The sequence below is a fragment of the Grammomys surdaster genome, unplaced genomic scaffold, assembly GCF_004785775.1.
Source record: "Grammomys surdaster isolate TR1022 unplaced genomic scaffold, NIH_TR_1.0 132, whole genome shotgun sequence".
In the NCBI taxonomy this organism is placed as follows: Eukaryota; Metazoa; Chordata; class Mammalia; order Rodentia; family Muridae; genus Grammomys; species Grammomys surdaster.
The window spans coordinates 2,402,352-2,417,358 of record NW_021604590.1 but is presented as its reverse complement, the minus strand read 5'-3'; the positions used below and the strand labels follow the sequence as shown (position 1 = coordinate 2,417,358).

The window sequence follows — 15,007 nt, the reverse complement described above, 5'->3', positions numbered from 1 at the left end:
TGCTGTGTGTGTTTGAGTGTCTGTGAGTTAGGCTTAGGTGCTGTGTGTGTTTGAGTGTTAGTGAGTTAGGTTTAGGTGCTAGGGACCTGACACTCACACTCACCTTCATCTCTGAAATTTTGATTTGGACTCAGCCAAAAAGCCAGGCATATTCCCAGGGGAACCCGTCTTTGTTTTGGCTTGCTGGCACCAACATATGGAAACTCCTTGTAGCAATCATAGATTCCCTGGCAGGGTTAAAAGAAAATTTTCATTCTTTTCACCCCTGTGTCTTTTATACCATCGCTGTGTTCCCAAAATAAAAACCATATCCCACACGATATGGCAAGTGGGAAAAGCAGAGATTCACTCTTTTCTAAATGTCTCGGTCTTTAATTCAATATAGCCAGGGGATTTCAAAGCATAGTTTTCATAGACGTCCCTACCACAGAAGTCTTTCTCTGTTTCTCATTATGACATATATTGTTTAAAGAAAACTCGGGGCTTGTAATTTCCTCTAACCACGTCTGTGGAGTTAGCGCCCGACTCTCCACCTTCTTCACAGCTGAAATGACCTTGCACCCAGCCACTGTGCCTCGGTCCGCTTTGCTCATATCCTCAGATTCCCAGTGCCTCCTTACACCCTGTCCTGCAGTTCAGTGGCTCTAGCTAGAAGGTGAAGGTTGGGTTTTGTTTTGCTTGGCCTTTTCTGTTTCGAGACAAGGTCTTGCTGTGTAGCTCAGCTTAACTCTGCCACAGCCTCCTGAGGACATGTTACCTCACCTGGTCCTAGAAATGAAATGTTACTGAACTTAAAAAAAAAAAAAAAAAGACAACTTGGGCTGGAGAGATAGTTCAGTGATGAAGAACACTGGCTGCTCTTCCAGAGGTCCTGAGTTCAATTCCAGCAACCACATGGTGGCTCACAACCATCTGTAATGGGGACTGATGCCATCTGATGCTGTGTCTGAAGACAGCTACAGTGTACTCATATACATAAAATAAATAGATCTTTTTTAAAAATGGGGCAAGAAAGGAAGGTTAGGAGGAAAGAAGGGTCACACAGACGCTTCCTCCTAAGCAGAGTCAGGGCCAGTTTCATAAACGTTGAGAGTGAAGACAGGGACCAACCACAGGAATGCCGGAGGGGACACTCCAAAGTTTGCAGGGACCCACCACAAGGATTCTGAAGGTGGCACTCCACAGTTTGCACCAAGTTGCCACAGCTGAACTTCAGTTTTCTGCACTGTGGTTCTGTGAGTCCCTAAGAGCTAGGCAGTGCTTAGATATTCAAATCATTTTAGTAAGCATGTTTTTACAGAGGACTTTCATGGCCTTTCAGCAAACTAATCGAGGCTTCTCCCCATTGATAACTTCAATCATCTATTATAGCTCGAGTGACTTCGGGAATTCCTGTAAGCGGGAGTTCAGAAGTAGCTGGCCCACATCTTTCCTTAGATCTATTTTTCAAGTTATGTATTAATGTGCAAACTCAGGTGCCCAAAGAGCTTGATTATTCTGGAGCAGGAGTCATAGGCAGCTGTGAGCCACCACCTGCTGAGGTGGCCCCTAGGCACTCACTCAAGTAGAAGAGATTTCATTCAACATCAGGAGCTGCTGTCATTTGCTTTCTCCCCCTGAGAGAAATACCAGCAAGCAGAAAGGAAAAGAGAGAAAAGATCCACAAACTGCTCAGTGAGGCTTTGGGGATGATGCTTACCTCCGTAAGGACAGCAGAGCAAAATAAGACTTATGGGGTGTTGAAGTGTCACACAGACAGGTGGTATAAGCCTCATTCAATAGGATACCTGGGGAACTGAGCAGAGAGAGTTAATTTAGAAGATGCATTCATTGCGTGTGTTCTAAGGAACAGGGACAGCAACAACCGTTAACCATTTCTGTTAGCTTTCTGTAGCTGTGACAAAAGACCCGGGGAGAACAAGTCACAGGAAAGGAAAAGGTTCAGTCCACGGTCAGTCGCTTAGCCCTGTTGTTTAGAGCCCTCTGCGGCACAGCACACCATGGTTGAGGAGGCTGCTCACTTCCTAGCAGCTGTGAAGCAAAGGAAAGAAAAGGACTGGAGTACCAGTGTCCCCTGCTTGGGTACCTCCTAGCAGCCGAGTTCCTTCCACTGAAGCCCAATTCCCCATGTGTCTACCACCTTCCAGTAGCCCCATAGGCTATGGAATAGCCTTCAAGGCATAAGCCTCTAGGGGGCATTCAGTGTGTACACAACAGTACCATATTCAGTTAAACATCTAGAAAGATTACATAAGCCTGCATGTAAAGGAGGCCAACTACCCAGAACCTCAGGAGCATACAGTCTTCAACCCTAAAATTCAGAGGAATTCTCTGTCCCTTTAGCCCACAGTATCTCAAGTATGGTAGTGGGATGGGTCAAATCCAGTGTTCTTTCTTGTGCATTTTTCACTTATGTATTTATGGGGCTAGAGAGATGGCTCAGTGGTTAAGACCACTGGCTGTTCTTCCAGAGGATCCACGTTCAATTCCCAGCACCCACATGGCAGCTCACACCTGTCTGTAATTCCAGTTCCAGGGCTTCTGATACCCTTAGGCAGACATATGTGCATGTAAAACACCAATGAACATAAAATTAAAAAATAAAATATATATCTATTTATTGAAACGAGGTCTTGCTGTGTACACCTGGCTATCCTGGAACTTACTATGCAGGCCAGATTGGCCTCAAATTCACAGAGATCTAGCTGCTTCTGTAAGTGCGGGGATTAAATGCATGACCACCATCTCCAGCCCTTTGTGTGCATTTTAAAAGGCTCTTACTTCTTACCTTTCTATGACCAAAGGCTACCTAAGTGACATCAGTAATAGTCTGGGAGAGTCTCTCTCTATTTTAGCTCTGCTCTAATACTTTCCACAAGGAAAAAAGGGAAATGGGTCAAGGGAAAAGAACCCACACTTGAGCTGTAAGACTCTGAGGGATAAAAAACATACATAACAACAACAACAACAAAGCCAGGCAGTGGTGGCACAAGCCTTTAATCCCAGCACTTGGGAGGCAGAGGCAGGAGGATTCCTGAGTTCGAGGCCAGCCTGGTCTTCAGAGTGAGTTCCAGGATAGCCAGGGGGGGGAGATATATATATATATATTTGCTTTCTTTGAATGGAAAATTATCAAGTCCTTGAAAATACTTTACTTTGTTTCCAAATTTTAAAATAGTGGCAAAAAATTAATAAATAAATTTCTTAGGGTTTCCATTGCCATGAGGAGACACCATGACCAAGGCAACTCATATAGGACAACATTTACTTAGGACTGGTTTACAGGTTCTGACATTCAGTCTATTATCATCATGGCAGGAAGCATGACAACATCCAGGCAGGCATGGCACTGGAGGAGCTGAGAGTTGTACATAGAAGACCAGCATCCTCAGGCAGCTAAGAGCAAGTTCTCAAAGCCTACACTCATAGTGATAGGCTTCCTCTAACAAAGCCACACCCACTATCAAGGCCACACCCATGCCAATGAGGCCACACCCCCTAATAGTGCCAAGCAAATTCAAACCACCTCAATAATAAAACAAGGGAGCCAGTGAGATGGCTCAGCAGTTCAAGGTGTCTGCTACCAAGCCTGAAGACCCGAAGTTAGTCCTCAGGACCCACAGGACTCTCCCCACCGAAAGAGAGAACAGACTCCACTTGTTGACCTCAGAACTCTATGGATGCACCATGATACACGTATTCATGCACACACACGTGCACACTATCAATGGTGTGCATAGAGTTATCGAGGTAGATAAAGTAACTAAAGAGAAAGCAGTGGTGTGACTGTTTCAAGACAAACTGTTGGTTGGGCGGTGGTGGCACAAGCCTTTAATCCCAGCACTTGGGAGGCAGAGACAGGCGGATTTCTGAGTTCGAGGCCAGCCTGGTCTACAGAGTGAGTTCCAGAACAGCCAGAACTACACAGAAAAACCCTGTCTTGAAAAACCAAAAAAAAAAAAAAAAAGACAAACTGTTTAAGCTGGAGCCAGCTTTCCCATGTTCTGGACGGAGCACATTTGTGCTGAGTTAGACTCTCTTTCTCTCAGCACATCTGCTTCCCCCTGCTTTTTCCTTGTGCTCTCTACCAGGATGCAAAGCCCAAGAGAGCAGGTATGAGAGGGGTTTTGCTGACCACTGTCATATACCTGCCTAGTGTACCCTCACTAGTATTTGCTGACTGGGTGAATGAATCCAGAGCCTACCAGGTTTGTCCCTGCTCCATGACTAGACTCCACAGGTTCTTCCAGGCTCCTCTGACTGTTTTGACCTTGGCTTTGGCCTTGAGGGCCAGGCCTCTGCTTTGAGGTTAATATCGACACCTTGCTGCAGAACAATAGTGAATTTGAGAGTGGCCTTGGAAAGTTGCCTTGTGCTTGGGCCCGCCCCAGAACTCTCTAATATTTCTTTTGATTAACTGCACCACTGAGTACTGACCTTGGACATTACAGTGCAGAGTCCAAACATTAGCATGATGCATCTTTCTTCCATTTCTCAGATTTATTATTTATTTTATTTATATGAGTCACTGTCTTCAGACACAACAGAAGAGGGCATCAGATCCCATCACAGATGGCTGTGAGCCACCATATAGTTACTGGGAATTGAACTCAGGATCTCTGGAAGAGCGGTCAGTGCTCTTAACTGCTGAGCCATCTCTCCAGTCTGGCCTTTTGCTTTTTAACTTCTTATTTCTACTAGTATTTATTTTTCAAGGAGTATGGGACACTTTCAGACCAGGTGTTGTGGGAGATGAGTATAATTCTAACACTCAGGAAGTGAAGACAAGGAGGATCAGGAATTTGATGTTATCTTTGTCTACACTGTGAGTGGGAGATCACCCTGGGTGACAGATGGCCTCTTCCTGACTGATTCATCCTCAAAACTTGTTAAAGAAGCCTGAACTCTGAACTTTAGGCTCACCCTATCGACTTTACTTTGAGGTACCAAGAAAGGAAGAACAAGAGGGGTGTGGTGGAGCATGCCTTTAATCTCAGCACTCTGGAGACGGAGGCAGGCCAGTCTCTGTATGAGGGCAGCCTGCCTGCTGTACATAGGAGTTCCAGGACAGTCAAGGCTATGTAGATCTTATATGCCACTGCAGCTGCTAATATAATAAAACAACAACAACAACAATAATAGTAATAATAACAAGAGACCTCACTCACCTGATTTTTCAATGAAGAGGAAGACAGCAACTGTCTAAGAGGATTTTAAACACAGATCAGAAAAAAATGAAAGCTTCTATGTCAGGGCTTGTAGCTGCCAGTAAGGGTGTTGCTATGATGTGACAGAGACTGCAAATGAGTGTCCCCAAGCAGTTTGGCATGACTGGGGTCATATGGATTTAGAAATGCTCTGACTTACAGGTGTGTATGCTGAAATATTTGAGCAGAACTCAAGAGTGTGAATGGTGAACTCTGGTCTAACCCAGCATTGTAAATCCAATATAGCGTATTACTAGAAAGCCCTGGGCAATACCTACCACTTTCTTTGTTTTCTCCTGACTTTTCCGGGAGTGTGGTTTGGAAAAGGAACTAGATTCCCACATACTGTCTGAGCCAGGAGAGTTCCACCAGCCAAGAGTCTACGTTCTCTCTAATCTTCTACTGTGCGAGGTCTCTGCTCTCCCGGGTACAGGAGGAAGGTGTGTGAAACCTAGGCATAAGGTAGCTGCAGCTGCAGGTTCCGGGGAGCCCTGGGGGGCACTCAGACTCGGGCCCCTGCAGAAGCGTTCAAAAGGTTCACTGAGACCGGAAGTAGCTTTCTGGCAAAGGGGAAAGCTGCACACCAAACCGACCGACGTTAATAGGAAAGGGGGCTGTAAAGTGGAAAGGGGGCTGGAACTGGCTGGTGTTCCCCAGGCAACAGGCTGACCCTCATAACTCCCTAGGAAATTCACTTGTCAGCAAATGCCAGTGGCGGGTCTCCCGGGAAAACACCGGATTACGGATTGGATAGGGTGAGTGCTGAGAGATTCCTCCCTCCCAGCTGGCATTGCTTTTCTTTGTTTTTGAGGACGAATTGGAAAATCAAGCCAGTAAATCAGGATAAACCTGAAACTGCACGGAGAAACACACATTCGTCTGCATAGTGGAAGGAACGCTGTTGGTCCCTCCTTGTGGAACAGCACAGTCCTGTGACAGAAAACTCTAGTTCTCCCAAGAAACAAGCACAGTGAACTTATGTTTTTCCAAGTTGACAGTTTTGCTTGAACCCAACAGTCCAGGTTTCGTGGACCAATAGGGTACCCTTCTGGGTGGGCGTGGCCATGCTGTGTGGGCTGTTTTTTTTTTTTCAAATCATGACTGCATAACTTCTCTGTGTTGTATTTACCAGACAGAGTCTCAACAATGAGGCATCATGTAAACTTCTGTGTCTGCTCTTTTCAGTTCTAGGGAAAATCCGAACCGCGGTGGGCAGTGCCCAACTTCTCATGGCGCAGAAATTCTACCAGTTCAGAGAACTGTGTGAAGAGAACCTGGTAGGTACCCTCCACGTCACTGTGACTCTTTGCTACCTCAGCCCAGAGAGACCTTGTCCTCAAGACTGACCTGGCCAAAGCAAACCTCAATTGGAACCACTGGAGGAGTCTTTCACAGATGAATCTGGCTTCCTGCTTTTCTTTACATTAAAAACAAAAACAGAGCCGGGCAGTGGTGGCGCAGGCCTTTAATCCCAGCACTTGGGAGGCAGAGGCAGGTAGATTTCTGAGTTCGAGGCCAGACTGGTCTACAGAGTGAGTTTCAGGACATCCAGGGCTGCACAGAGAAACCCCGTCTCGAAAAACCAAAAAATAAATAAATAAGAAAAAAAAAACTCAAAGAAAACAAAACAAAACTTTATTCTACACTTAAATAACCTTAGGGCAGAATCAAGTTAAAACCTCGTATCCTGGTTTTCTGTATTAAAAAACTTTCCATGTTCCTAGATTTTATATGATTTTCTGATTCTTATTAAAATATGGAACAAACTGATGTTTCCTAAATACAATTACAGTGATAATAATCATGACACTCTTTCTAAAAAGCCATCAGTCACTGTGTCTCCTGATGTGAGTTTTGTTTTAATTCAAAAGTCAGAGGTTGGGGGGTATCACAAAATGTAGATGAGATACCAAGACAAGCAAGTGCTCCATCTTCGGCTGACATACAGAAACAAAGGAAGGAAAAGGCCTCCGGCAGCAGCAGTAACAGTAATAGCATTTGCAAAGTTAGCAGTGAAACAGAGGTCAAGAGTGTCTTGGAGGAGGCCTCAGAAAGGCCGGTGTCTTCCAAGAGCGACTCTGCAAACACAGCTTCTATTGCTCAGTTGCCGGTCAGGCTGACTCTAAAACAAAGCAAATCTAAAACAGTTTACAGATGTGTGTCAACTGAAAACATGGTTGGCATCCAAATGACCCCCACGGGGCTTTAGAATCTTAACTCTGTGTCATAGGCACTGTGTTCTCTCCTCAAAGGACTCTAGTCTAGGCATGGGAAGATGGCTTCTTACATAAGGCACTTGCTGACAAGCTGATGACTTGAGTTCAAGAGTTTTTCTTTTTTTATCTCCATACACACACACACACCACACAGACACACACACACATACACAGTCACACACACACGCATACACACACATACACACACATACACACACACCACACACACACAGACACACACGCATACACACAGACACACACACACCACACACACAGACACACACACAGACACAGACACACACACATACACACACCACACACACACACAGACACACACAGACACACACCACACACACACACACACACACACACATGCTGAATAAATGTAAAGACGGAATTGAAAAGCGAGTTTCTGAGTGAACTGGGAAGTAGAACATAAATACTGGGCATATTCTAAAGATGAAATTGCAGGAATCATATGTGTGCTGGTTTCTAGAAATTGTTGAGTTACCGAAAGCCAGCTTTTGACATGTCCTCGTTCCTCATGGTGGCTCCAGTCAACGGCCGCTAGAGAAATTTATGTGATGAACTAGAAGAGTCCTTCTTAAGGTAACTGCACACCAATGGAGGAAGGAAGGTCATTGGTGCTGCTCAGGCAAGGTTTATGAAGAACTCCTGCACCTACACATGCCAGATGCCCTGGCTAACTCCCCAGAATGGTCATTTGGAGTTACTAGTGGCATACTTTTTTATGATTTACAGATGGGATAAATGGGTATAAAAAGTTAAGAAACTAACCAACCAGCCCATGGCTGTTGTTACAGTTACAGTTCTAACCCTTGTCTGTTCAGCCTCTGTCCCTAAAAATCCCATCCCTCATTTTTGCAGAGGGAGTCACACCAGGGAGTAGTGTGACCTGGAGTCACTCTAGTGGTAGCAAGATGGCTCAGTAGGTAAAGAAGCTTGCTGCCTAGTCTGATGACCTGAGTTTGATCCCTGGACCCATATGGTGGAAGGAGAGAACCAGCTTCTTCAAGTTGTCATCATCTGACCTCCGCCTACTGATTCCAGCACCGCCAATATGTATACATAATAAATAAATATGGTGGTTGGGGTTTTTTTTTTTTTTTTGCTTTCTTTTAGTTTTTGTTTGTTTTTTAAGTGACTATAGGGGTTGTTCAGGGCCAGGTTCAGTTTGTTGTTTTTGTTTTGTTTTAAATATTTATTTATTTATTTATGTACAAACACATTCTAGCTCCACACACACCCAGAAGAGGAAATCAGATCCCATTACAGATGGTTGTAAGCCACCATGTGGTTTCTGGGACTTGAACTCAGGATCTCTCTCTGGAACAGCAGCCAGGGCTCTTAACTGCTGAGTCATCTCTCCAGCCTAAGCCTGTTCTTTCTATAGTCCTTCTTCCTTTGAGGAAAAAAAAAAAAAAGGAAGCAGAAGAGGGGGGACAGTTTTTTAGTTTGAAAACACATTTATTCAAGACTAGATTCTCAAGCTTAGAGCAAGTGGATGAAACTTGTTTTTTCTCCAACATAACTAAACCAGGAGGACCCATGCTCCCCCTTCCAGTAATCTCAGAGATGATCTGGTTCAGACTCAGCCACTCTGTCAAACAATGGCTGGGTTAGAGATGAATCACTCTTAAGACCTCCTTGTTCCTCCTTCGTAGTTTTGACAAAAAGGAGCAAAGAGATTCCTTTAGGGCAAGGCCCAGGTTGCCCATGACAGAGTTAAGCACATCTGAGGAACTACCACAGAAGCTTAGGCTACTACTAACTGTAAGCTGAACATGCCCAAACCAAAAAAATCACAAAATCAGAAATGCTCTAAGTTCTGAAACTCTGGGGACAGGAAAGCTTTGATACATCTGACCTCATATACATATTACCATCAAAATGCAGGTAAATGTCAAAATATAGTCAGTACTGTCAAAATGCAGTAAAATGTATATAATCACCTACAGACTGTGTATTAGGTGTATGTGACATATATATGAATTTCACATTGACTTGTATTCTGTCTCTAAGATGTCTCGCTGCACACAGATAGATAAATTTTTCCAAATCCTAAATCTGACATCTCAACATTTGGTCCCAAGGACTTCAGCCGAGAAACCCTTGGTGCTAAAATAATACAGCACTAAAACCTGTGACCAAGAAAATGTCACTGACCTCCAAAATCCATTATAGATAAGGCTAAATATTTGTGGACTCATAAACTATTGAGAAATGCCTCATCAAATCTGCTGTGTGCTCTGAATATGGAGGGGTCCATTTGCTTGTTTGTTTTATCACCTTAGCTCTTTTGTTGTTGTTTTTGTTATGTAGCCTCTAAGTTGAGAGGCACCTGGTTCAGCTGATAGGATTTCTGGTGTTTGCCTCCTCCATACCCCTTGAGGGACTTCCATTGTAGTTGCTGTTTACTATGTCAAAATACTCCAAAGAACCCCTTTTGTTCATTCAAGTAGTGTATCGCTAGAATATTTTTATGTTTTGTTGTATTTGTCTTATTTTGATTTGACTAAGTGCTAAAGACTGAACCCGAGGCTCGAACATATACCAAAAGCCACACTCATTCCCATCCCTAGAACAGATTTTAATATTGATTGAACCAAGCACTTAAAAACTCTAAAAAGTAATCTACTGCCAGGAATCTCATAAGAATCTAATGCTAAGATCCCCAGAAACTATAGGTAGTCTCAGAACTACACGCGGCGCCTTTGTTTGCATTTGTTTTGGCTGAGGCCAGTCATTCTAACTCATCCTCGGGTGTAAATGTCATTTCCAACCTTTAAACAATTAGATGACCATCGACCTTTGCTTTCTGAAATTCTGATGGTACCAGTTTTTCCTTGGGGCTAATTTTAAATGTACAAGCCAGCCCCATTTATCATAGTACGTGATAACTGTGAACAGTTATTTATTATACTAAGAGATAACCAGACATGGCACTGACTAAGAGCTCCTGACTCATGGAAGGGAGGAAGACTCTTACTGTCTGCTTATGATACCTTCAGCTGCTCTGGCAGAGGGTGTTGGTGATGACGGTAGAGATACTTGATTACGGGGACAAACGAAGTCACCTTGAGCCAGGTGTGACAATGTGCACTTGCAATCTTATCGCTCAGAAGGCTGCAGCAGGAGGGTTGAGATTTCCAGGCAGCATAAATTACACAGCAAGCTCTCAAGCAAATGAACTAACAAAAGTCAATTCTTGGATTGGTCAGCTGACTTTGATGGGTAAAGATACTTGCTTCTCAAGCCTGATGACATTGAGTTAAACCCCTGAAACCCTCAGGAGGATGGAAGGAGAGAACTAACTTTATAAAGTTGTCTTCTGATCTCCACCTGCATGTTGTGATATGCACACACAAAAGGTAATACTAATAAATTTTTGCTTGTTTGGAGTTTTTCTTCTAAACAGGGTCTCACTATGTGACTCTGGCTGTCCTAGAACTCACTGGGTAGACCAGGCTGACCTCAAATTTATAGAGATGCTCTTGCCTCTGCCTCCCAAGTACGGGGATTAAAAGCACGCACAACTATGCCCGGTTGATAACAATAACGTGTTTAGGTAATTGTTTAAAGAGTTAGTTCTTAAACACCTTTTTAGGTATTATTCTAAAAAGGAAATTATTACCATCACATATATGTATGTATAAAGATAATATTTTCTAACTTTTGGTATATTTAAAACCAGCTAATTTCTAATGTGTTATATGACAAATTTTTTCTTTATTATATTCATTAGTAATATCTCAATTACTGAACATATAATAGTTTCAGAGACTAGATATGTGTCTCCATGGTTGATCATTTGTTTCCACTATGCAAACCCTGGGGGCTCAGTCTCTAGCGTCATTGAAACCTCGCCACCCAAAGTATTTTGGAAATACCTGATTGCTGATCAATCCTGTGCCCTACTATTTCACTCAACATGAGTCTTAAACCGAATCTTACTCTGGATTTCTCCTCTGTTCTCTGACTGAACTGTTGTGGCATGAAATTATAAATGAACAGATGGTGTTTCTCTGCTTAAACATAGTGTTTTAAAATATGTCCAGTAAGAGATAGCACACTTGAGGACTTTTCAAATGTTTAGACTCTCCCCACTTATCAGACTGAAACAACCATCCTGTTGTAAGGACAGAGAAACTTCACAACCTTGACATTTGAAGATCTCGAACTGGAGTTGGGGCATGTAGAAAATTACCATTTGCAGTCTTGCTTTTATCTCTTGTCAAAAAGCCAAAAGGAACCCAGCCTCCTTAGGTTCTTTGAAATGTTCGAAAATGCCTTCTTGATCCTGCTTGCTGTCACGCCCCTCTAAAGCACCAATGTTTTTCTCTTTTTTGCACAGAATCCCAATGCTCACCCGAGACCCACTTCCCAGGATTTGGCGGGGTTTTGGGACATGCTGCAGTTGTCCATAGAAAATATTAGTATGAAATTTGATGAACTTCATCAGTTAAAGGCCAATAATTGGAAACAGATGGATCCTCTTGACAAGAAGGTAGAACAATGTAGATTTTGTATGGTTCATTTAAAAACCTGCACAAACACTGGACAGTCTAAATAGGCTGCTGCATTCAGTCCTGCTGTTTACAATGTGAAATGGAATGTGTCATTTCATTGTAATGACAATGTTTACATACTAATCACTTGGGATAGTATCTGTAACGTGTCTCAGGCATATTTTTGAAGAAAAACTTGTCTTTGTGAATTGGGAAGTGGGGATGTGGCTTTTCTTTACCTTTTTCTTTTTCTTTCTTTCTTCCTTGCTTTTCTTTCTTTCTTTTTTTTTTCTTTTCCGGTTAATTAAACTTTAAGTTAAACCAGGTTAGACACCGGGAGGAACTGCCTCCAGTTATGCTTTCTAAACTAAAATAAATGATCTCTTCAGTGCATGGTTCCATAGAGCAAGAGTTGAACTTTCTTACAGCCTCAGGATGTGTTTCTGAGAAACAATAGGAAGCCCTAAGAAGTAACAGACTGACAGTCACCTCAGAAATACATAACGAAGAAGTCACTGATGTTCAAGTTTCAAACGTTCTCATCACGAGGCTTACAGTCATCAGCAGTGTTGGGATTTTTTTTTTTCTAACTTATACTTTTGATTGAATGCCTGGGGGTGTGGGGAGGACACTGTGCCCTGAGATCCTCATGCAACAGTTTAGAAATAAAGACTTAAGTTCTTTTAATTAATCAATAATAATTTCATATTTGATTACTGTGGTTCCACCACACTTTTACAAATCTCTAATGTCCACCTACCCAGGCTGATCTGTCCTGGATGACTTTTTAAGTAAGTTTTGTTCTATGACCTGAGGTCAAATAGTTCTAAGGGATACCTCTGAACACAGGGATGGCTATTCCCTCGGAGCCATGAGCGTCCTGCCCTTTCGGGTCTCCTGACCCGTAAAGAGCTAACAGCAGCCCACTGTTGCTGATCAGTTCTAAGTGTGTGGGGGTCAGTGGGCACCCAGTACAAACCCAGTTCCAAGGGACTGTCTCTAAGGAGGGCAGATGCCGTCAGCACCGTCACCATCTCTAAGTCTAAGACCGTCCAACGGAAAGGTTTAGAACCGAGCTTGAGAGTCTACTGATGTGTGTGTGGCCTCTCCTTTGAGAAGCCAAGCATTGTGCTTTATCTAGTTTTCTTTATGTGTGCAACTCTCTGCTAGCAAGGCTTTTAAATCGGTCTTAAAGTATACATAAGTGTACACACGCTGGAAGTTTAGTACTGCTCCATTTAGTTTCTCACCTACTGATTCGTTAACACTATTGTTAAAAAATAATAATAATAATAATAAAGTATTCAAAGAAAGAAAAATGACTAAAAAGTTTCCAATAGTCATACTTTTAAAAATATCCACCAGTTACCCCACAACGAAGATGTTAAAGTGACGCTAAGAAATTGTTGCGCATGACTTACTGATATGTGACCCAATTAGCTAATAAATTATTAGCTTAGTTTTTAAGTTTTTTTAAAATGCAGTTTACCTGTGACCAGCTTTTCGTCATCGCATGAACTTGACAGGAAATATTATATATATATATATATATATATATATATATATATATATATACACACACTATTTGCACTGTGTTCTCCCTTTGGTCTTTTCAGAAGTACAGTCTCCATTTTAAAAATCCATGGGCCGAGTCCTAGTGTAATAATATTTAAGTTAACTTCGAACTTCTCCCTGGCAAGCAAGGAAGAACTGCTTGTGTTGCGTCAGTGTTAAGTGGGAGACTCATTCCCTGTGTGATAAACTTCACATTTGGTTTCATAAGGATGCAGGGTCTTCTTTTTAAACTAAACCTGTGTGGACTGTTAGACTTCGGGAGCGCAGCTTAGAACAGACAACACCAGACCAAACGGTTCCAAAGTGTGTGTGTTGGGGAGGGGTTATTCAGGGCAGAGGACAAAGGTGGGGGGAGAGAAACAGAAGATGGCAGAGAAAGAGGAGTAGAGGCCAGCCATGACCACGTGGAGAGAGGGGGAAAGGAAGCGGGTAAGGGCGAGGGGACAGAGAGAAGCTAGAGGCAAGAGAGTAAGAGAGTAAGAGAGAGAGGGGGAGGCAAGCAGCCCCTTTTATAGTGGGCACGCCTACCTGGCTGTTGCCAGGTAACTGTGGGGAGGAGCATACCTGGCTGTTGCCAGGTAACTGTGGAGGTGGAGTTTAGACAGAATACTAACATGGACCTTTTCACAGCCTGAAAGCTGGAGGAATCCTACCTAACAGCATCCTTGGGCTTTCTTTCCTCGGTGCACAGTTACCACACGTACAGGATGAGTGACTATAGATCAAAAAACTGTTTCAGAGATTGCTGATAAGAGGGACGGCCTTTTCCAGTCCTGTGTTCAACTTTGATAACACGGTTTCTGTTGGGTTTGCCTTCTGGGCCACCACAAGCAAGCTAAGACACCCCCCACCCCCACCCCTCCAGGGACTGATGTTATGGAAAGATCCTCTCATGAGTAAAACTACCAGAGTCTCCCTTCCCAGTGACCCTGTACAATCCATGGCCATGTGTTCCTATGTGGTGTCCAAAAAGGGTGTAACTCCTGGTGGCACCATCAAAGCCGATATACAGTCTTACAATCTCATCTGGCTGCTTAGGAGTGGGTGAAGGGGAGGCTGAGTGGGCCCAGAGAGAGCGTGGACAGGGTTTTAGTCTTCGAGCCAAGCTCCTACTTGAGGGGGAGTTCTAAGTAATTCTATAGCTGTTGAGCTCTCCTGGTCCATTCCTAGCACCAGGAAGTCTGGAGGATGCAGAGAGAACCACCTTCACTGTGAGGTTCAGGGGTCCGTTTGCAGGGGTGCATTTTAAATGCCCACATCCTGCCATGGAAGGACCTAGTTCTGCGATCCAGCGTTACCCTCGGCCTTAAGCGTAAGAGATTATGTTTTCCTTGCATCTTTTTAATACCCAAACCAGAACAAAGAAGAGAAATCATATATACAGTGTACAGATGAGAACTAACCATCCTTAGGTTTGCAAAAAGCAGAAGTGTGTGTGTGTGTGTGTGTGTGTGTGTGTGTGTGTGTGTGTGTGTGTGTG

The 15,007-nt window shown here is 43.4% G+C and overlaps 1 protein-coding gene across 8 annotated transcripts in view; it reads left to right on the top strand.

The window, feature by feature from the left end:
* The window catches only part of Dlgap1 (DLG associated protein 1), a 504,138-nt gene that overhangs the window by 487,573 nt on the left and 1,558 nt on the right, over positions 1-15,007 (top strand). For all 8 annotated transcript variants that reach the window (XM_028762194.1, XM_028762197.1, XM_028762195.1 and 5 more), the window contains 2 exons: positions 6,393-6,484; positions 11,799-11,951. In XM_028762194.1, coding sequence (XP_028618027.1) covers positions 6,393-6,484; positions 11,799-11,951 — 245 coding nt within the window. The remainder of the gene's footprint in view (positions 1-6,392; positions 6,485-11,798; positions 11,952-15,007) is intronic.